Source organism: Phocoena sinus, chromosome 15 (genome assembly GCF_008692025.1).
Source record: "Phocoena sinus isolate mPhoSin1 chromosome 15, mPhoSin1.pri, whole genome shotgun sequence".
NCBI classification, from domain to species: Eukaryota; Metazoa; Chordata; class Mammalia; order Artiodactyla; family Phocoenidae; genus Phocoena; species Phocoena sinus.
In genome coordinates this window covers 32,218,237-32,242,278 of record NC_045777.1, presented here as the reverse complement: position 1 = coordinate 32,242,278, position 24,042 = coordinate 32,218,237, and the positions used below count along the sequence as shown (strand labels likewise).

Below are 24,042 nucleotides of genomic sequence, written 5' to 3'. Positions count from 1 at the left end.
GTATTTGTTTGTATATAGTAATGTTCTCTTTGTGCATGGGGATGACTAGATATATACAGCAGGTATTGAGTCTGTGCTTTGGTTTTCTGTTCTGTTAGGAAGAATGGGTTCGTGCTCATCCATCTGTCTTCTTTAACAGTTTCTATGGACCCCATCTTTTTTTTGCTTTTTTGAAGGAGATGGGCTATAAGTCTTTATAGGCCATAGGGGCTAGCCATAATCTTAGGTTGTCTCTGGTCTGCTTTAGCTCTTTTTTATTTTATACTTAGCCTTCTGTGCTATTGTTGATTTTTATAGCTATGTTACTATCTAAGATCCTCCTGTATTTTACTATGTAATTTTACATGATCCCTCTTCTTATTCTCATTAGATACCTAAATTATTGGTTGATTGAGTATAAACAGTTTCCTAACCTAATAATTTTTATATTCTCCCCTACTTGGGTATTTGATCATGATCTTATGCATATGTATGTAAATATAAAATATGTACAGTGGTAAGTGCTTATTCTTATTAAACTGATGATTCTACATTTTATAATTTCTCTTAACTTGCTAGCTTTTCAAGTTATAGTTCTATTAACCATATCTTCATAAACTAAGGCCTTTTTTTGATTACATTTTGTGTGTGTGTGTGTGTGTGTGTGTGTGTGTTTTCTAGCTCACTCATGTGACTGCACTAAAATCTAAAGAACTGAAAGGTATGTACCAATGTGAAAACACTGTTTTCATTTCATAATTAGCATCATGAATTTCCTTATCCATTTTAACTTACTCTTGGTGACTTTAATATAATACTGGCTTATATAAATGTAATTTTATAGACATGAAGGCTTTATGTGTATTAATTGCCAAATGCATACATGTCATGTATAGTAAGCATGATTTTTCACTTTTATGAATTTTCTTAGCTTGATGATCAAAAATTCTTTATAATTTTGTACCTTCCATTCTTTTTTTTTTAATTAATTAATTTGGGTCTTAGTTGCAGCTGGTGGGCTCCTTAGTTGCAGCTCACCGGCTCCTTAGTTGTGGCATGTGGGCTCCTAAGTTGTGGCACGTGGGCTCCTTAGTTGTGGCACACAGGCTCCTTAGTGTGGCATGTGAACTCTTAGTTGCAGCATGCATGTGGGATCTAGTTCCCTGACCAGGGATCGAACCCAGGCCCCCTGCATTGGGAGCACGGAGTCTTAGCCACTGTGCCACCAGGGAGGTCCCTCTTTCCAGACATTCTTAAGCATTACAAAGTACAGAATGTATCAAGTATAGAATCTGGCTCCAGAGCCAGGAATTTGAAACCAGCTCTAGCATTTACCAACTGTGACCTCGGTTACTTTATTTAACCACTCTGTGCCTCAGTTTCCTCAAAGCTTGTCCTACCCACAAAATCCCTTTGTAATTCCACTTTACTTTCTACTTCCACAGAATTTAATAGTCTGTGACATTCATTTTAGCCTTGGTGTGTCCTTTTTTTAACCCTTTATTTTTCTGTATGTCCTGTCTCTTCCTCGAGGATGTAAATCTCTCAAGGGTGGGGGAAATGTTTTTATATTCCCTGAAACATTTACAGTACTCTGGTTATAGTAGGTACTCATTAGATGTTAATCTGCATTTAGGATAACAGCATAGTTGGAATGCCTTTATGAAGAAATTACTGAGGTGCCAAAGACTCCAAAGATTATTCTCAGAGCATAAATATGACTTTACAAGCTTGTAAATAGTTCATAACTATTAATAGTAAAATCAATTTTACCTTTATTTGACTGGAAAATTTTACATGATTTAGTTTTTGAATTTGTAATGCACTAGGGTTGGTTATTTTTGTTGTAATTTTTGTTTTGCTTGTTCCTGGGTGATTTTTTTTTTAATCTTGATATAAAAATTTTTCTCTTTTGGAAAAAAATTCTTGTGCGCCTTGAGACATAATCAATTTTGGATTAAATGGTAATGGTACCTATAGATTCTCTTAGTTTCTAACTTGATATCTCAAGTAGAAGTATTAGCAAGATTACACAGCCCTTAATTTCACTGAGAAATAACAAATCACTGCTTGTGACTCCTTTCTTAAAATTATATTACAGTTTTTATAAGAAAATAATCACTGTTGAGGTCATAAACTGTGATGTTCCTACTAAATGTTGTAAACCAGTCTTCATAAAGGATGCTTATTTTGAAAATGGGGGTTTTAATGGTTAAAATTAATAAATACAGGAGCCTTCAAAAATACTATATATGAAAGGATCTCATAACTACATCTTTTTTTTTTTGCCTTCAGAATTTAGGAAAAGGTCTTAGTGATAAAATGGCATTTATCTACTGAGTTTTTGTAATTTAAATTTTCAGAATCTGTGGTTGAGGAGGAAAATTCCTTTTCTGAAAATCAGCCATTTCCTTCTCTTAAGATGGTAAGTTCCTTAGGAAAACTAGGGCAGGCTATCATTCTGTTATATCTGAATAATTTATTTTGGTCTTTTAAATGGGCACTAAAAAGGCTGTGTAAAAGACAACATTAATGTAAACTTATGTTTGATGCTTTTTAGAGAAGATACATTCTTGTGAAGTGTGCCTATGGTGCCTTTTTTTTTTTTTTTTGAGAAACTTATTTGCTCAAATGAATAAAATTCCTACCTCATTGGGTTAATTTGGTAAGAATAGGAAATTCACATATTTCTGTATATAAACAGGAAGGAAAGGGCACAGAAAAGGGGTTGGGGAGTGTGACGATGGGAGAGGCATTTTTACAATATGTAAGGCTGGTCCTTAGCTTTTAGAGAGAAATTCCCCAACCAAAGAAAGTAAGTACCCTGGTTACTTAAAATGAAATACAGATTTCAAGTATTCACTCTGAAAATGTGTAACAAAAACTGGCATGAACATTTAAAAACTAGACCCAATTCATAGAGGAATTCCTTTGACAGCGTCAGGCAAGCCTGCGTGAATACCAGATACCTTCTTTGGCCATGCTGAGTCTCATTTTCTTGCTGGCTCCATTTCCTAATTTTTTCTCTTCTCCACTGTCTTTTTCTGGTGATGTGTCAGGTACAATAGACTTCTTAGGCAAAAATAGGTAATTTCAGTTTATCATGATTATTCACCCTCCAAAAAGGATGCTACAAGAGAGCCCCTAAAATAGACATTGTCTTAGTGAATTTAGAGCATGATTTGTATAAATTTTCAGATATTTATGAAGCCCAGCTAAGTCATTCCTTCTAGTCCAAAATTCTGAAATAGTTTGGTTCTTAGAAATTCCATGATTTCTAGACTTGTGATTTCATAGAACAGAAAAACAGGCTTTAAAAAAATTGTTGAAAGGCCAAACGCAATCTTAGTATAAAGGGGAATCCTGCAAATTTGATGTATACCAATCTCAACACTAATATACACTATTGTCCTTATTTTTCTGACTTTACATTAGTCCAGTAAAATTGTGGAAGGTATGTTAACTAAATAAGGCTAAACATATCGGAGAAATTCAAAAAGCCCCATAGGAAATTGAGTACAACCTGTTTTAGGTACTGTACTTTTCATGCAGCAGGGGCTAGATCCCAGGTCACCAGAGTCCCCGGCTGTGTTCTTAACTCTGTTAGCATTCTTTTATTTGCTATTATAAAATTAAATACCATATATATTATACATGTTAAGTGATTTCTATACTTTGAAATACTGACTAAACCAGCTGATTGTAAGTTAATAACCAAGCTTCATTTTTTTTTTTTTTTTTTTTGTGGTACACGGGCCTCTCACTGTTGTGGCCTCTCCTGTTGCGGAGCACAGGCTCCGGACGCGCAGGCTCAGCGGCCATGGCTCACGGGCCCAGCCGCTCCGCGGCATGTGGGATCTTCCCGGACCGGGGCACGAACCCTTGTCCCCTGCATCGGCAGGCGGACTCTCAACCACTGCGCCACCAGGGAAGCCCCAAGCTTCATATTTTAGATTGGATTTTCTAGTTATGCTGCCCAAGTGGTGTTATTGCAAAGTGTGTAGATAATTTAGTTTTTATTTTTTAATAAATTTATTTTACTTATTTTTGGCTGCATTGGGTCTTCGTTGCTGTGCGTGGGCTTTCTCTAGTTCTGGCGAGCGGGGGCTACTCTTCATTGCAATGCGCGGGCTTCTCATTGCAGTGGCTTCTCTTGTTGCAGACCACAGGCTCTAGGCGCGTGGGCCTCAGTTGTGGCTCATGGGCTCTAGAACGCAGGCTCAGTAGTTGTGGCGCACAGGCTTAGTTGCTCCGTGGCATGTGGGATCTTCCCAGACCAGGACTCGAACCCGTGTCCCCAGCATTGGCAGGTGGATTCTTAACCACTGTGCCACCAGGGATGTCCAAAGTTTCTAGATAATTTAGATATATTGACACTATATTATTTGTTAATTTATATAGATATAGACTTATTTATTTATGAGCCTCTTTAATTTGGAGTTAACATCTTTCCAGGAGGTTATCACTGTGGTGTTAAGCATCACCACCTTCACAGCAAGCTAGAAATCATGGTTTTTCATATAAGCATATCTTAGTAAAGTAGACTGACATACCTGAATGCAATTCAGAAAACATGACAAATGTCTTTTTAAATTCATGAGGCTGCCTATCTTATTACTGCTCACTTTAGCTGTTCAGTAGTGATGGTGAAAAGGATTTTAGGTCAGGATCATCTTTGCGGTTAGTAGTGATCGATTATCACAGATATTGCTAAAGACTACTGCCTTTGCTATTTAATTTCTTTTGACTTTCTTATCCAACTTAATCATCAACCAGGTTGTCAGTTTGAGTATAAGAAAAGATAGTGGTTTTTGCTGAAGGCACAAAACACTTTATCCTTACTAGTGATATGTTTTCTTATAGTTTGCTTTTTGTAATTAATCCATTTTTCTTTTTTCCGTCTTATTCTACCATTCATCTCACCAAAAATGAAACAAAATTTACCACCAACAAACACAACTCTAGGTTTTAGAGTCTTTGCCAGAAGATGTAGGGTTTAACATAGAAATAAAATGGATCTGCCAACAAAGGGTAAGTCATTTTCCATGTGGCACATTCTTCGTTCCTCCCTCCCCCGTTTCTTTAAATGCATTCATTCCTGTCTCTTTGTTTCAATGGAATAAATGAAACTGAAATTGTGGCTTCTTCCAGCAAGCACAGTGCTTGTTGGAACTTTGAAGTAAAGCATATCTTACACTTACACTAATATTTAAGTTCTTAAAAGTAGTGATGAATGTATTATAGTAGAAATTCTAATTTACATGTGTCTCATGTGCACATTAATATGGATGGTTTCTGGGCACACTTATAAAGTGAACAGTGAGAACTGTGGCCAGTCAGAACTTTATAACTCTGATTAGTTTTTGGGTTTTTTTTTTTTTTAACCCCCTGTCTCAATATATACTTTAAATAAGTGCCTAAGCAGTTTTCTGTTAAGTGGCAGTAGCTAGTAATAATTAATCAGGAAAAGAAGTTTCTGCAGGCATGTTTTAAATCACTCTGAAGTTTAGTCATTCTTTTGTTCAATAATTATTGAAAAGCTGCTATGCGCCAGGCATTTTCTGAGTTCTGTGCTTACATAGTGAAGAAAACAGAATAAAGCCTTGCCTTCCTGAAACTTAACAGTCTTCTAGTCGAGGAAAACAACTTGGATGTATCAGATGGGGATATGTGTAAATGGATAAGTCTGCATGGTAAGAGGGCTGATTGGGGTGGGGGGACATTGGAAGTAGTTAATCCAGGCATCATGATTGGGCAATCCTGGTATTTGTTCTGGTCAGAATAATCTATTAACTGCCCTTAAAGCATGTCTTCTATGTAGCTATTTATGATAAGCCGGTCCTGGCTAACATATAACATCAAGTGCACAACCATGCTTTTTCTAGTAGGTGATTTTTAGTTTTCAGAACTTTTAGAATTATTGTAATGACTAATAATTAAAATTTTTAATATTTGAATATCAACAGGGCTCTTGGTATCTTAGCTATAATTAGAAAATTATTTTTATTATTTATTGAGGGCACTTGATATGCCTAAGACTCAAAGAATGAGATTTTTAACTGGTAATTCTTAATTACCAGGGTTTTTGGGGTAGCGAGTTAGCAAATGAAGTGGAGTCTTTTTGTCCACTTATAGTTTATGAAGATTGCATAAAAATATTTTAAAGTCATGGTAGATTTCAAATTTACAGAGTTTTAGTTTTTATTTTGTTAACCTTATTAAAGCAAAGGTCTTTTGATGTTATAATTGCTTTGTATATAAGTGTCTCTATACCTAATTATGATAATAATTCACACAGGCCTTTGCTTTCTCATCTGTAAAATAAGAGCTGGACTAAATGTTCTCGAGAATTTTTCCTAGCACTGTGATTCTAAGGTATTTAATGACTTTTGTTTTCCTATTCTTCCATATAGGATGGAATATGGGATGGTAACTTATCAACATATTTTGACATGAATCTGTTTTTGGATATAATTTTAAAAACTGTCTTAGAAAATTCTGGGAAGAGGAGAATAGTATTTTCTTCATTTGATGCAGATATTTGCACAATGTGAGTAATTCAGTTTTTTTCTCCTATATGCTTAGACTGTAGCTAGGACAAAGGGCACAGAGATTGTAGTTGGAGGTGGGGAAGTTCCCAGACAAATCAAGTTCCCACCCTTGATTTGTCTTCTCAGTTCCATTGTATATATTCTCTACTGGGATGGCCTCCACACCCGCTGGGTTATAGCACCTCATGCCTTGTGTTTCATTTTACAGATGTATAATATCCTCCTTACCAAATTGTAAGCCCTCAAGGGATTTCTTTTTGCCCATTTCTGAGAATATTTTAACTCTTGTATAGAATAATTTAAATTTTTCTTTTTTTGACTAAAAGGCAATACACATTAATGGTGGTTATATCTCAGTAATGAGTATGCTTTTAAAATTTTGTTTCTTTATATTTTTCGTATTTTCTAAAATTTCAAAACAATATGTTATGATTATCTCCCCAATGAAAAGTAGTTTTTAAACTGTCTTTTTTAGGGTTCGGCAAAAGCAGAACAAATATCCCATATTATTTTTGACTCAGGGGAAATCTGATATTTACCCTGAACTCATGGATCTCAGATCTCGGACAACCCCCATTGCAATGAGCTTTGCACAGTTTGAAAATCTACTGGTAAGCTGTGGTTGAATATTTTAATATTTGTTTTTTAAAAATGTTTTAGAGCACTAGTAAATAAAGTTATATATTAATTTAACATCTACTTGGTTAGTTTTGACCTATGTATAATGAGCAGGTAGCTCTACTTAAAATGAGGATATTAAATCTCAGACTGAAAAGCAGTTAAATGATCACCACCAACAAAGATTTTCTTGCAGGCCTAGGTTAAGTACGTTTTGTAGTTTAGTTTTCTGAGTGGGTTTTATGAATCATCTAAAATGGTTAGACTGTAAACTTGTTTGATTGCATAAATTGGAAGAAAAAATTCTAACATTTTCTTTCCCTGTCCCTTCTGTTTTGCAGCAGGTTCTTATTAGTTATGTATTTTATACATATAATAAGTTTCTCTTTCATGAGTAACTTATCTTTCTTCTTTTAGGGGATAAATGCACATACTGAAGACCTTCTCAGAAACCCATCCTATATTCAAGAGGCAAAAGCTAAGGGACTGGTCATATTCTGCTGGGGTGATGATACCAATGATCCTGAAAACAGAAAGAAATTAAAGGAATTTGGAGTTAATGGTCTAATTTATGATAGGTATTTGTTTTTCATGAAAAATTTTCATGGATTGTTAGAAAAAAAGTAGTAGAATTATCTTAACATTTGTCAGTGGAATTTTTCAAATTTTGAAGTTATACCACAGTCATTTGGGAAGCTTGTTTAAAAATTTAGATGACTGGGCCCTAAGCCAGATGTATTGAGTCATCTTGCGGGTGAAGGTGGCCGCCCTAGACCTCTTCTCTATCTACACCAACTTTCTTGGTGATCTCATCCAGTTCTGTGCCTTTTCCTACCTTTGTATATCCCAACTCAAGCCTTTCCCCTGACCTCTAAACTTTTATATCCATCTATCAACGCCTATTCTTCCTATAGACTTCCTGATTTCAGTATAAATGACAACTTTCTTTCCAGTTTCTGAGGCCAGATCCCTGGAGTCTTTCATGATTCTGTTCTTTATCTCATACCCAAATCCAGTCAGACAAAATCAGAATCATGTTAATTCTGTCTTCGATATATATCCTGAATCCTTTACTGTTATCACTTTCCACTAAGCCACATCATTTCTCAGGTGGATTATGAAAGTAACCTGCTTACTGGGACTGCGTCCACTCATGCACCCTGCTGTCCATTACGGGGGCGGGCAGGACAGAAAACTGAAGTCAGATCATGTTACTGCTTAACCTTCCCCCCCTATTCTGTGTCTCCTAGTGTAAAATCCCACATCCTTAGAAGGCCCTACGTGAGATGATCCCCGACCCCACCCCTAATTGGCCTCCTGCTGTTTCTCTTCTGATAAAGATGTCAGGAAAGACTAAAATGTCACCTTCTTAGTAGGGCCTTCCCCAAATATCCTAATTCAAATCAAAACCTCTACTCACAGTGCACTTCCTGACTTTTCTCCATACATTTACCACCACGTGATATATCCATATACATACTATATTTTACTTATTTTCTCCCCAACCTCCTTTCCCATCCCACCCCCAACACCCCCCCACAAGCAGAAGCTCCATGAGGGCAAGACTTTGCCTGTTTTGTGCACTGCTGTATCACCAGAGGTTAGATGTAGAAGCTCAAATATTTGTTGAACTAATCTTTTCTTTTTAAATAAACTCCCTGGGTATTTAGGATGTAAGTCTGAGATCTCAGAGAGATGAAAAGGTTGCTCAGCGTAAAGAAATTTTGGGTTAGAGGGAATGTCATTTGTTCTGCTGAGGGGATTAGTGGGCTTGCTAATGCTTGAGCAGCATCATACAAAGAGTAAGTGATGAAATTGTTACCAGGCCTGCTTTAAAAAATACAGTTGTTGGATTTAGTTTATATTACTGTTTGTTCTATAAAGTTATATCACTTTCTTAATAAAGCTTTTCCCCACCCCAACTTTTTTGTCTGAATTAGTCTGGTTTTAAAACTGCCACCCGGATAATGCCTGCCTTTTAAAGTGTTTGGTTAATACTGCTTTAAGTGGCATGATTCATAGCTCTTTTTAATAGACGTTTCCAACTTATTAAAGGAAAATTAAAATTTTTAAATTACAATTTGATGGAAGTACTTTATTTAGCAAATTTTGGGAGAATATTTCTTTCTTGGAGGAGGAGGAAGGGATGATTGCAAATATTTTCAGGCAAGAAAAGTATATTGTGAGATTATACCAGGTATGGCAGTTGTAGGGTATACAAATTTTAGTTAGATCCTTCACTAAAGGGCCTTACTTGGTTGTAGCCAAACACTGACCTTGCAGGGAGAACAGGAAGATACTATGTGATACAAAAGGCCCTAAAGAAAGTAAGTTCTTCCTGGCTCAGGGTCAACAAGAATAATTTTAAAGAGGAAGGATCGAGATGGATTTGGGCAGGGGTGGGGTGGGGTGGGGGGCTTAAATCAGCTTTGACAGGATTTGCATTTTAGGCAGAGGTGCAAGCAGGCACCAGGGCAGGACTGTGTTGAGGGTGTGGAGGATGTTGAGGCAGCCCAGCACTGGCCTCCTGTTCAGACCTGGTGAGAGGAGAGGCGGACTGTGTTAGAGTCAAGTCAGTCTTTATTATCCTTGGAAGTTTTTTCAATTTTAGTCAAAGAACTACATATGTATATATAATCAGCCACACTTATGTGTGTGTTGTGTGTGTGTGTATATACTTCAAATAGTTCTACAAGACTAACAGTAAAAACCAACAGTCCTGGGAATTCCCTGGCGGTCTGTGGTTAGGACTCTGTGCTTTCACTGCTGAGGGCCCGGGTTCAGTCCCTGGTTGGGAAGCTAAGACCCCACAAGCCACGAGGTGCAGCCAAAAAAAAATTAAAAAAAACAAACTAGCAGTCCCTTACACCTATCCCTTCCATTGTCTCTAGCTGAATTCCTGTGCCCTAATATTTTTTGGAACTATTTCTTGGTACTTAAGATGCTTATGCTATTATTTTTTCATTATCAAATTTAGACCTATAGAAGGTTTGAATGATAGTGATTCAGAACCTTTGTTTCATTTTACATGTGGGAGCATTGTGATGTGTTTTAGTTTATCAAAAACCAATTTGTTCTCTTTTACAAAGGCATTAACACAGATGTTGCATTTAATCGTGGTTTTGTGATATAAGCTGCTGTGCTTGATTTGCTGATATTTGGAATTTCTGCATTTGTAGTAATGAGTAAGGGTGGCCTTTAATTTACCTTTATCAAATGGTGGTTGTCTAATTTTGGCATGAGGATAATACTTGCCTCGTAGAGTAAATTGAGCAATGTTTCGTCTTTCTATACTGTGTCTGCTGAAATTATTTTTAAAAATTCAGTAACAGACACCCACATTTAAAGAACATTATTATTAGATTTGAACTCCCCTGTGTTCTCCTCTCTAATTCTATGCCCCTACCTCCTCCCGTAGATATAACTGATAAGCAAGCAATTACTCTTTTAAAAGTTTTTAAATTCTTATATCTATCGCTAAACAATATAACATTTAGTTTTTCATGGCTTTAAGCTTTATTTATACTCTTTTCCTACTTGTTATATTCTTAAAAAATCAATCCATTTGTTAACGTTTAGCTGTACTTTATTCATCTTCCTGGCTGTATGATTCTACCACAATTTATTTTACTATTGGAGAACACTGAGGTGGTTGCCAGGTTTTTGTTTGTTTGTTTTTGTTTTGCGGTACACGGCCCTCTGACTGTTGTGGCCTCTCCCATTGTGGAGCACAGGCTCCTGATGCGCAGGCTCAGCAGCCATGGCTCGCGGGCCCAGCCACTCCGCGGCATGTAGGATCTTCCTGGACTGGGGCACGAACCCGTGTCCCCTGCATCGGCAGATGGACTCTCAACCACTGCGCCACCAGGGAAGCCTTTTTTTTTTTTTTTTCAGGTTTTTGCTATTACAGTGTTTGCTGTAAACATCGTTGACCAGCTGTCCTATGGTACGTGTATAAGTTTCTTTAGGGCAGTGACTTAAACCTTTTGACCGCAAAACCAGTTAGAAATGCATTTCACGTTGCAGCCCAGTGCACACTTAGATATGTATATCTACAAGTGTGTACCTGAAACTAAATTAAAAAGATAATGCCCCTTGAATATTTTATTTATATGTGTGTGCTTTTTAAATGATTGTGCCACTGGCTCACACCTATTTCAATGCTTTTCTTAACTTTCTGAACTGATTTGTGACCCACTAGGTCTCTAGCTCAGCATGACAAGACATCCGTCCGTGGGTCAGTCATTGGATGTACAGCAGGAATATAGGTACATGGAGTGGGCTGTTCTGTGCTCATTGGAGCCTCCTACCAGTTCTCAGGAGTAGGCCACCCATAATAAACCTGTCAGGTAGAGTGGACACTGAATCAACACATGTTAAATGGCTCAGGGCACTCTGTAGGTTTCAAAGCTGGTAGGGTGGGCAGGGGCCCTCCTAGAGTGATAGCCCTGAGCATACCTGTCCACCCACGCAGGCTCCTCCAGTACATATTGTTTGACTTCTTTGGGCACAGCTGCCATGCTGAGCTACAGTTCTTGTGTCAGACCTTCTGTTTCCTGTAGTCCAAATCTTTTTCTCTTACTTTACTGTCATTTTTATGGAACACATCCTTCAGTATCTTCTTGAGAAAGGATGGAAAGTAAATGTTTTTGAGGTCTTGTGTGTCTGGAAGTATTGTGGCCAGGCATAAAATTCCATGTTAGAAATCATTTTCCTTTAGACTTTTAAAAGCATTTCTCCATCCTCTTTACAATTCCATTGTGCTGTTAAGGAATGTGAAACCATGTTGATTCCTACTCGCTCACATGTGATTTCTTTGTTTCTTCTCTGGAAGTTTGGAGATTTTTCTCATCACCAGTGTTCTAAACTTTCATAGAGATGGTCTTGTGGGTCTGGTTTTACCCATCATGCTGGACACTTGGTAGCCCTTTTAGTCTATTGATATATGTCCTTGAAGATGTGGAATAGTTAGTGAATTATTTCTTTGATTTTTATTTCTTCCATTTTTCTGAGTTTGTTTTTTTTCTTTATAGAATCCTTTTGTTGTATATTATACACTCCTGGACGAGACTTAAAATTCTTATCTTTTCTCATATTTTCTATCTTTGTCTTTTCCACTTTCAAAGATTTCCTCAACCTTATCTTACACTCATGCTATTGAGTTTTTCATATCTGCTATTGTGTTTTTAATTTTCAAGAACTGTCCTTTTTTCTCTGGATTCTCTTTTCTATATATAGTTAAGAAATCCTGTTCTCATTTGATGAAAGTACTATTTGAAGGCATTAAGGAACTTTTTTTAAAAAAATTTTCTTTTGCTTACTATCTTACCTGTTAGAAGCTTTCCTCAGATATTTAGAAATTCTTGGCTGCTTCTTACGATAAGGAATTAAGATCTAAAAAGCTTGTTGGAAGCTCTGAGCGTGTGAATAGGGCTTATGGGGTTTTACTATGGGGTGATCTGGGTGACCTGTTTGGTCATACATCTGTCAGTAGATTAAAAAACTTTGCTTTTTGACTAGTCAGATTCCTCGTAGAAGACGCTATAATATATTCTTAGAGGATACAGGTCTGGTTTCTTGGAGTCAAGTGTGGGAAGAGAGATGGGGGAAGGAGGGCATGTCTGTATTTAGCATGTGTTGTATTTGTACCATCTCTAATATCCCTGATGATGATGGCCATTTTATAAAATGCCCCAAACTCTCTAACCTGGTCTTGTCCTCCATTCCAGATTTCCTGTTTAATTCTGGAAATAAACCTCAACCAAGTGGGGTAAGAGCAGCCTCCGCAGCAGGGAGTAAGAGGAAGGGAACCACTTGCTGCTGCTCAAGCCTTCATCTCATCGTTCCTCTTTGAGCCCCTTCCTTCCCCCTCAAGATCTACAGAAGTTTGGGGCTGCTTTTAACTCGCCCTTTTCATTTTTTCAACTACTGGCTTGTGGTTTGACCTATCCATTCTGCTAACTGAAACACTTTGTTATTACTTAATCCATCTGTTTTCTAGCTTCCAAAATTCTGTTGTACCGTCTCTTTGGTTCTTATGTTCGAATTTTCTTTTAATACCTTTATTTAATTTTTAACACAATATAGGGGGTGAACTTAGATGCTTTTGTTCCGTCTGATACCTTGACCCAGAGGTAACTTTTCATTTTCTTATGTATGTCTTTAACAGGAAGTCTTTATATTAGAATAGTCAAATACTTAATAGAATCAATACTTTAAAAATCTTGTTTAAGAAATTCTTCCCTACTGTGAGGTCATAAAGAGTTAGTTCCTCACATAAATTGTCTGGCTTTCACATTTAAAGCATGAAAGACCTTTCTTTCTCTGCTGATAGGCAATGCTAGCGCTGCCATTGTCACTTGGGGCCTTTTCTGGACTCTCAACTCTAGGTACATCTGCCAGTACTGCATAGCTTTAGGATAATTTTCATACTGGTGAGAAGTCCTTTATTTTATTTTACTTTATTTTATTATTATTTTTTTGGCGGCACCGCATGGCATGCAGGGTCTTAGTTGCCCAACCAAGGATGAAACCCGTGCCCACTGCAGTGGAAGCTTGGGGTCTTTTTTTTGCAGGGGTGGGTATTTTATTTATTTATTTCCTTATTATCTATTTTATACATATTAGTAATATATGTAAATCCCAGTCTACCTATTCACCCCCCTCCACCCTGCTTTACCCCTTGGTGTCCATATGTTTGTTCTCTACATCTGTGTCTCTATTTCTGCCCTGAAAACAGGTTCATCTGTACCATTTTTCTAGACTTCACATATATGCGTTAATATATGATATTTGTTTTTCTCTTTCTGACTTAACTTCACACTGTATGACAGTCTCAAGGTCCATCCACGTCTCTACAAATGACCCAATTTCGTTCCTTTTTATCTCTGAGTAATATTCCATTGTATATTTGTGCCACATTTTCTTTAACCATTCATCTGTCGATGGACACTTAGGTTGTTTCTATGTCCTGGCTATTGTAAATAGAGCTGCAGTGAACATTGGGGTGCATGTTTTTTTTTAATTATGGTTTTCTCTGGGTATATGCCCAGTAGTGGGATTGCTGGGTCATATGATAGTTCTATTTTTAGTTTTTTTAAGGAACCACCATACTGTTCTCCATAGTGGCTGTATCAATTTACATTCCCACCAGCAGTGCAAGAGGGTTCCCTTTCTTCCACACCCTCTCCAGCATTTATTGTTCGTAGATTTTTTGATGACCATTCTGACTGGTGTGAGGTGATACAGCATTGTAGTTTTGATTTGCATTTCTCTAATTATTAGTCACGTTGCGCATCCTTTCATGTGTTTGTTGGCAATCTGTATATCTTCTTTGGAGAAATGTCTGTGTAGGTCTTCTGCCCATTTTTGGATTGGGTTGTTTGTTTTTTTGTTATTGAGCTGCATGAGCTGCTTATAAATCTTGGAGATTAATCCTTTATCAGTTGCTTCATTTGCAAATATTTTCTCCCATTCTGATGGTTGTTTCTTTGTCTTGTTTCTGGTTTCCTTTGCTGTGCAAAAGCTTTGAAGTTTCATTAAGTCCTATTTATTAATTTTGTTTTTATTTCCATTTCTCTAGGAGGTGGGTCAAAAAGGGTCTTGCTGTGATTTATGTCATAGAGTGTTCTGCCTGTTTTCCTTTAAGAGTTTGATAGTGTCTGGCCTTACATTTACGTCTTTATTCCTTTTTGAGTTTATTTTTGTGTATGGTGTTAGGGACTGTTCTAATTTCATTCTTTTACATTCAGCTGTCCAGTTTTCCCAGCACCACTTATTGAAGACACTGTGTCTTTTCTCCATTGTATATCCTTGCCTCCTTTGTCATAGATTAGTTGACCATAGGTGTGTGGGTTTATCTCTGGGCTTTCTGTCCTGTTCCATTGATCTGTATTTCTGTTTTGGTGCCAGTACCATATTGTCTTGATTACTGTAGCTTTGTAGTATAGTCTGAAGTCAGGGAGTCTGATTCCTCCACCTCCATTTTTTTCCCTCAAGATTGCTTTGGCTGTTCGGGGTCTTTTGTGTCTCCATACAGATTTTAAGATTCTTTGTTCTAGTTCTGTAGAAAATGTCACTGGTAATTTGATAGGGATTGTACTGAATCTGTGGATTTTTTTGGGTACTATAGTCATTTTGACAATATTGATTCTTCCAATCCAAGAACATGGTATATCTTACCATCTGTTTGTGTTGTCTTTGATTTCTTTCATCACTGTCATATAGTTCTGTGAGTATAAGTCTTTTGCCTCCTTAGGTAGATTTATTCCTAGGTATTTTATTCTTTTTGTTGCAGTGGTGAATGGGATTGTTCCCTTAATTTCTTTCTGATTTTTTCATCATTAGTGTATAGGAGTGCGAGAGATTTCTGTACATTAATTTTGTATCCTGCTACTTTAACAAACTCATTGATTAGCCCTGATAGTTTTCTGGTGACATCTTTAGGATTTTCTGTGTGTAGTATCATGTCATCTGCAAACAGTGACAGTTTTACTTCTCTTTTCCGATTTGGATTCCTTTTATTTCGTTTTCTTCTCTGATTGCCATGGCTAGGAATTCCAAAACTATGTTGAATAAAAGTAGCAAGAGTGGACATCCTTGTCTTGTTCCTGATCTTAGAGGAGATGCTTTCAGTTTTTGACCATTGAGAATGATGTTTGCTATGGGTTTGTCATATATGGTCTTTATTATGTTGAGGTAGGTTCCCTCTATGCCCACTTTCTGGAGTTTTTATCATAAATGGGTGTTGAATTTTGCAAAAGCCTTTCCTGCATCTATTGAGATGATCATATGGCTTTTCTCCTTCAATTAGTTAATATGGTGTATCACATTGATTGATTTGCATATATTGAAGAATCCTTGCATCCCTGGGATAAATCCCACTTGATCATGGTGTATGATCCTTTTAATGTTTTGTTGGATTCTGTTTGCTAGTATTTTGTTGAGGATTTTTGCATCTATATCAGTGATATTGGTCTGTAATTTTCTTTTTTTGTAATACCCTTGTCTGGTTTTGGTATCAGGGTGATGGTGGCTTCATAGAATGAGTTTAGGAGTGTTCCTTCCTCTGCAGTTTTTTGGAAGAGTTTGAGAAGGATGGGTGTTAGCTCTTCTCTAAATGTTTGATAGAAGCCATCTGGTCCTGGACTTGTGTTTCTTGGAAGATTTTTAATCACACTTTCAATTTCATTACTTGTGATTGGTCTGTTCATATTTTCTATTTCTTCCTGGTTTACTCTCGGAAGGTTATACCTTTCTAAGAATTTGTCCATTTCCTCCAGGTTGTCAGTTTTATTGGCATATAGTTGTTTGTAGTAGTCTCATGATGCTTTTTATTTCTGTGGTGTCCATTGTAACTTCTCCTTTTTCATTTCTAATTTTATTGATTTGAGTCCTCTCCCTCTTGATGAGTCTGGCTAAAGGTTTATCAAGGTTGTTTTATCTTCTCAAAGAACCAGATTTTAGTTTTATTAATCTTTGCTTTTTTTTTTTTTTTTTTTTTTTTTTTGGTACACGGCCCTCTCATTGTTGTGACCTCTCCTGTTGAGCACAGGCTCTGGATGCACAGGCTCAGCAGCCATGGCTCACAGGCCCAGCCGCTCCACGGCATGTGGGATCTTCCCAGACCGGGGCATGAACCCATGTCCCCTGCATCAGCAGGTGGACTCTCAACCACTGCACCGCCAGGGAAGCCCTTTGCTATTGTTTTGTTTCTATTTCATTTATTTCTGCTCTAATCTTAATGATTTCTTTCCTTCTGCTAACTCTGGGTTTTGTTTGTTCTTCTTTCTCTAGTTCCTCTAGGTAAAACGTTAGATGTTTATTTGAGATTTTTCTTGTTTCTTGAGGTAGGATATATTGCCATAAACTTCCCTCTTAGAACTGCTTTTGCTGCATCCCATAGGTTTTGGATCATCGTGTTTTTGTTTTCATTTGTCTGTATGTATTTTTTGATTTCCTCTTTGATTTCTTCAGTGATCTCTTGTTTATTTACTAGTATTTAGCCTCTGTGTGTTTATGGCTTTTACATATTTTCCCTCTAATTGATTTCTAATCTCATAGTGTTATGGTCGGAAAAGATGCTTGATATGATTACAGTTTTCTTAAATTTACCAAGGTGTGATTTATGACCGAAGATGTGATCTATCCTTCAGAATGTTCCATGTGCACTTGAAATGAAAGTGTAATCTGCTGTTTTCAGATGGAATGTCCTATAAATATCAATTAAATCTATCTGGCCTGTTGTGTTTCTTTATTAATTTTCTGTCTGGATGATCTATCCATTGGTGTAAGTGAGGTGTTAAAGTCCCCCACTATTACTGTGTTACTGTTGATTTCCTCTTTTATAGCTGTTAGCAGTTGCCTTATGTATTGAGGTGCTCCTATGTTGCGTGCATATATATTTGTAATTGATCTTGGATTGATCCCTTGATCATTATGTAGTGTCCTTCCTTGTCTCTTGTAACATTCTTTATTTTAAAGTCTATTTTATCTGATACGAGTATTGCTCCTCCAGCTTTCTTTTGATTTCCATTTGCATGGAATATCTTTTTCCATCCCCTCACTTTCAGTCTGTATGTGTCCCTAGGTCTGAAGTGGGTCTCCTGTAGGCAGCATATATATAGTCTTGTATTTTTTATCTATTCAGCAAGCCTGTGTCTTTTGCTTGCAGCATTTAATCCATTTACATTTAAGGTAATTATCGATATGTATGTTCCTATTACCATTTTCTTAATTGTTATGGGTTTGTTTTTGTAGGTCCTTTTCTTCTCTTGTGTTTCCTACTTAGAGAAGTTCCTTTAGCCTTTGTGTAGAGCTGGTTTGGTGGTGCTGAATTCTCTTAGCTTTTGCTTGTCTGTAAAGCTTTTGATTTCTCTGTCAAATCTGAATTAGATCCTTGCTGAGTAATCTTGCTTGTAGGTTCTTCCCTTTTATCACTTTAAACATATTGTGGCACTCCCGTCTGGCTTCCAGAGTTTCTGCTGAGAAATCAGCTGTTAACCTTATGGGAGTTCCCGTGTATGTTATTTGTCAGTTTTCCCTTGTTGCTTTTAATAATTTGTCTTTGTCTTTAATTTTTGTCAATTTTTAAATTTTTAAATTTTGTCAATTTTTGTCAATTTGATTACTATGTGTCTTGGTGTGTTTCTCCTTGGGTTTATCCTGCCTGGGACTCTCTGTGCTTCCTGGACTTGGGAGGCTGTTTCCTTTCCCATGTTAGGGAAGTTTTCGACTATAATCTCTTCAGATATTTTCTCAGGTCCTTTCTTTCTCTCTTCTCCTTTTGGGACCCCTATAATAAGAATGTTGGTGCGTTTAATGTTGTACCAGAGGTTTCTTGGGCTGTCTTCATTTCTTCTCATTCTTTATTCTGTTCCGCGGCAGTGAATTTCACCCTTCTGTCTTCTAGGTCACTTATCTGTTCTTCTGCCTTAGTTATTCTGGTATTGATTCCTTCTAGTGTATTTTTCATTTCAGTTACTGTATTCATCTCTGTTTGTTTGTTCTTTAATTCTTCTAGGTCTTTGTTAAACATTTCTTGCATCTTCTCAGTCTTTGCCTACATTCTTTTTCCAAGGTCCTGGATCATCTTCACTATCATTATTCTGAATTCTTTTTCTGGACAGTTGCCTGTCTCCACTTCATTAAATTGTTTTTTGGGGGTTTTATCTTGTTCCTTCAACTGGGACATAGTCCTCTGCCTTTTCATTTTGTCTGTCTTTCTTTGATATTGGTTTTTCTTCCACAGGCTGCAGGATTGTAGTTCTTCTTGCTTCTGCTGTCTGCCTCTTGTGGGTGAGGCTATCTAAGAGGCTTGTGCAAGCTTCCTGATCGGAGGGACTAGTGAGCTGGGTTTTGCTCTGGTGGGCAGAGCTCAGTAAAACTTTAATCCACTTGTTTGCTGATGGGTGGTGCTGAGTTCCCTCTCTGTTGGTTGTTCGGCCTGAGTCTACCCAGCACTGGAGCCTACAGGCTCTTTGGTGCGGCTAATTGTGGGCTCTGTGAGGGCTCACACCAATGAGTACTTCCCAGAACTTCTGCTCCCAGTATCCTGTCCCCGTGGTGAGCCACAGCCAGCCCCCCCCACCGCCTCTGCAGGACACCCTCCCAACTCTAGCAGGTGGGTCTGATTCAGTCTCCTGTGAGGTCACTGCTAGTTTCCCCTGGGTCCTTGTGCACACACTACTTTGTGTGTGCCCCCCAAGAATGGAGTCTCTGTTTCCCCAGTCCTGTCGAAGTCCTGCAATCAAATCCCCTGGCCTTCAAAGTCTGATTCTCAGGGGATTCCTTCTCTCGTTGCCAGACCCCCAGGTTGGGAAGCCTGACATGGGGCTCAGAACCTTCACTCCAGTGGGTGGACTTCTGTGGTGTAATTGTTCAGTTTGTGAGTCGCCCACCCAGCGATTATGGGATTTGATTTCATTGTGATTGAGCCCCTCCTACCATCTCATTGCAGCTTCTCCTTTGTCTTTGGGGTGTCTTTTTTGGTGAGTTCCAGTGTCTTCCTGTTGAGAATTGTTCAGCAGTTAGTTGTACTTCTGGTGCTGTCGCAAGAGAGAGTGAGTGCACGTCCTTCTCCTCCACCATCTTGAACCAATCCGGAAGCTTGGAGTGTTAACCACTGGGACTTCCACGGAAGTCCCGAGCAGTCCTTTTCATCTTGATCTTCAGTGCTTTGAAGTCAGAACTGGATAGGAATTCCAGCTCTACCATGTAGTAACTTTCCATCCGTCAAATGAGGCATTGCTGATGGATTAACTTGGAGAAAAGATACTTGAAGAATCACTAATAAGCTACAGATTTCACATTCTATCAATTTATAATCAGCTCTTTTGCTTCAGGGGTACAAAAGGCAGTGATGCTATTCTGGATTATTGGAAAGACTAGGAGAAGAGAAATATTTTTGAATAGAACTGATGCTTATATCTTTTAAAGAAAAAATAAGAGGACTCTGTAGTATAGGTGTTTTAGGCATTCGGTAAGCATATTCTCCTGAAAAAGTTAAGTCAGGTCCTAAGTAAACCATAAAATTACCATATTTTATGTTTTGTGTTTTTTTCATCACAGGATATATGATTGGATGCCTGAACAGCCAAATATATTCCAAGTGGAGCAGTTGGAACGTCTGAAGCAAGAATTGCCAGAGCTTAAGAGCTGTTTGTGTCCCACTGTTAGCCGCTTTGTCCCCTCGTCTTTTTGTGGGGAGCCTGACATCCATGTGGATGCCAATGGCATAGATAATGTGGAGAATGCTTAGTGTTTATTGGGCGGAGACCATTCGGGGCATGCATCGCTGTTCTGGGTATTCACTTTTCATCACTGAGCATTGTTTATCTATGCCTTTTAGGTTTTCAGTCCAGTGAAGCAATAATGAAGTATTTTAATATTTCACTACAGTTCTTGCTAGAATTTCAAGTATTCTATTTAAATCACTTGGCCAGGTATAATTACCAGTCAGTCTCTTTACAATGAAAAAATTTATTGGTTGGTAAATATTTTAAACTAAATATGTAAGTTATAATGTTAAACAAATATTCATTAAAAACATAACACTTTGAAATTAGCTATACAAATATCTCATATTTACACTTATTACAGCTTCTCATTTGATCAGGTCTGAAATATTTAGCACTCAAGGAACATGACTATGCATAATTATACCTGACCATGGGAGAAATAAGTACCTCAAATGCATGCATTTGCACTGGTGATTCCAACTGCACAAACCTTTGTGCCATCTGTGTATTTTTGACATGAATTGACATTCACATTGACATTCACACCATTTTCATTCAGTATGAACCTTGAGGCTGCTGCCATTTCCCCACTTAACCAAACCAATGCCTGTGTAAATAGCCTAGAGGTGATCCTTGAAAACTTGTTTCATAAATCTTTCAAAAGTTGTTTTGCATAAATATTAAAATTTCAAAAAGCTGCAGGGTAACTTAATGTATAAAGTATTAAAAGAATGGATTGAAGACTTAGTACAGTAGATAATAATGTATGAATTCTGTTGAATGCATGTTTTTTGTTTTAAGCATGAGATAGTACACGTTTACTGTAAGTCCTTGCATCTGTGGTGCTAGGTGAGTGTGAGAAGGTGTCAAGGACAGAAAAATAATTTGTTGCCTAAAAAAAAAAAGGAAAAAAAAAGCCTATTTGTAGGCATTTTAAATATGCTTAAGTGTCTCTCACTACCTATTACACATCGTTGCTTTATGGGTTTGTTTTGTGTGTGTGTTGTACGGTAGTTAAATCTCTGTGCAGAAAAATAAATGTCCTGAATTCTTATATCGGTATTCTTTATTGGTTAATGAATATCATGCATGTAATTTATTTAGAAATGCAGAAGATTCTATTAAATATATATGCATGTTGTTAGGATTATACCAAGGTTTTTTTCATTAGAAGCAGATTGTTTTGGCATAACTGTAACTTATGAATGAATGTTGAATAAAATACACAGATTTATTTTCTTCATTATAAAATGAAATTTCAAGAAGGTGTTACTTTTATAGCATTGGTTCTATATTATTATTATAAGAAATTGGAATTTAGTGTCTACTCTGCAAGGATGGCTTATTTGCATATACCTTTTATTGCATGTTCCTCACTAGGCATTTTATTCATGTATTGACATGATTTGGTAGTAGCTGAGAACCTGAAACTTGGATTATATATTTGTATCTTTTTATTTTTTTAAGCCAAGCAATGCAGCTTTGGTCAGATCTAAATTGTGTGAAGATAGGCTTTAAAAGCCTATGGTATTGTGTTTGTAACACTGATATTTAATGGAAAATAGTTTAGGAAATGGAGTCTTCTGCAGGGGTTTTATATACTTCTCATGTTGAAAGAGATTTTCCATCACTTGATGTGAATTAGGCACTTTTAGAAAACTCCTGAAAAAGAATTACTTTTCTTGATCTGCAGACCGGGTACAGTACAATTACCATTACCTTACAGTAACTTGATTAGCCATATGTGTATTTCAAGTCGTGTTTGTTTGCTCCTCCCCTGTGCCTTTCCAGTTCCGGCTCCATTTTGAAGACCTGCAGATCATGAGAAAACAGGAAAGGAAGTGATGTGGGGGTCAGTTTCCTGAACTGTGTAATTTGCTGAGAAGAGCTTACAGCCATTGCTTATGACAAGGACAGAACCTCACTGCTCAGTTTCTTTCCTGTCTCTTCCTAACCTTATAAACACCAGGGTTAGTGGATGATTAACTCATAGCAAGCAGTGGCTCTCGTTTTTATAGGACTAGGTCCTGGCTTCCATATCACTAGCTATTGCCTTGTATACTCTGCTCCAGCTACACTGTACCTGTGCTAGGCCCTAGCCACACCATATTCCTACACTACTTCCTGTCTGTAGCCATGTGACCTCTGCCTGGAAGCCTTCTTTTTCCTTGATACTTTCTCCCTGCCAAACTCATTTCTCCTTAAGCCATTCATTGACCTCTCTCCGCTGCACCCTTGCCAAAACTTAAGAAGGGATGAATCCACCTTTTCTACTCCATGGCCCAATGTTCATTCCTTGATCATGCCATGTATCATAGCACACTTTAGGTAGACATAGTTGAGGTTTGTCTCACCAGGCTGCAGGCACTTCAGGGGCAGGGACCTTGTCTTACAAATTTTTATTTCCACAGTGCATGAAACATAGTAGAAACTAAACTTTGGAATTGTGGGGATAATTTGTATCAAATGTCTTTTTGAATTAAGAGATTTAGTTATGTTTACTAAGAATGTAAAGTTTGAATTGGTTTACATTTGGCAGTTGGAACAGTTTATTGATGTCAGTTTTAAATGTAGAGGTATAATGTTAAATTATTTTATATTTTCTGGAAACTGAGTGAAATGTTTGATAAAATGCTGCCATTGTTCTCTGATAATTCCACTGTCCGGAATTATGTACTGTAACCGCCTGGATGTAAATGTGAGGAATACAGCTCATTGCTGTGTCAGTGGTGCCTGAGGGCAGCCACAGCCACCCGTGACCTCACTCCCATTGCTCCTTGTGACACTCGTCTTTCTTCTCCCCTCTGAAGCCCATGCTTAGGCCTACCTCAGCACCGCTTTCCTTGTCTTCCTTCTGCGTTCAGCTCAGGTGCCACCTCTTCCAAAAAACATTCCTCAGCTCATGATGCAAACAAGTACAGACAGCCTCTAAATCTTACCAGTTTTATTTTCAGCCTGGGTTATAAACCCAGACAAGTTAACTGACTTACTGGGTTGGGACTAGAACTGGGCTTTGTGACTCCTAAACCCGTGTTCTTATACAATGCTGCCTTCTGAATTTTTGTGGCATTCTTTAGCATATGCTTTCTTGTAGTCCCACTTTTTATGTGCCTGTTATATTTCCCTAATAAGATTGTAAGCCCCTTAAGGGCAAGGACTTCATTGCATTTCTAGCACTGCCATAGTGTTCTATACTTAGTTATGAACTAGATAAATAAATGGTGGTGAATACAATCCTAGTTTCTTAACTCAGATTGTTTCACAATATACATATGTTTTCATGTGTGCGTGGCCGTGTTGTCTGGAGTGTGTGTGCTTGCATGTGCATGTACGTTGGCATGTTTACACATGGAGTTCTCACTCTACCCGTTTCTTGGGGTCACATAGTTAAGGGGTTACCACAACCAATTTTCTATTCCATGCTGAATGGGGACAGTCACAGGAATAAGTGGCAGATAAGGTACAGTTTTCCCCCAGGCCTTGTCCCTTTCTAGGGCAGTACACCTAAATCCTGCAGCCGGTGCCCCTTAAGTGAAGCAGGTACTGCCTCAGATAGAACTTGCGTGACCTGACCTGTGGGGGGCGCTGTTTCATGAGTCTTGAGGGACCATCATTGTCCTTTGTGCCTTGACTCACCACATCTTGACTGCATTTTG

The 24,042-nt window shown here is 37.7% G+C and overlaps 1 protein-coding gene across 6 annotated transcripts in view; it reads left to right on the top strand.

Annotated features, from left to right (window-relative positions):
- Positions 1 to 23,620, top strand: part of GPCPD1 (glycerophosphocholine phosphodiesterase 1) — a 63,017-nt gene extending 39,397 nt beyond the window's left edge. For 4 of the 6 annotated variants that reach the window (XM_032605768.1, XM_032605769.1, XM_032605772.1 and 1 more), the window contains 7 exons: positions 661 to 700; positions 2,343 to 2,404; positions 4,945 to 5,010; positions 6,393 to 6,529; positions 7,006 to 7,141; positions 7,566 to 7,726; positions 20,217 to 23,620. In XM_032605768.1, the coding sequence (XP_032461659.1) occupies positions 661 to 700; positions 2,343 to 2,404; positions 4,945 to 5,010; positions 6,393 to 6,529; positions 7,006 to 7,141; positions 7,566 to 7,726; positions 20,217 to 20,406 (792 nt within the window). In that variant the 3' untranslated portion in view covers positions 20,407 to 23,620. Of the gene's footprint in view, positions 1 to 660; positions 701 to 2,342; positions 2,405 to 4,944; positions 5,011 to 6,392; positions 6,530 to 7,005; positions 7,142 to 7,565; positions 7,727 to 11,349; positions 11,417 to 12,877; positions 13,726 to 20,216 lie in introns of all 6 variants that reach the window. The other 2 variants (XR_004345854.1, XM_032605771.1) reach the window with 2 other exon arrangements.
- Positions 23,621 to 24,042: the final 422 nt, after the last annotated feature.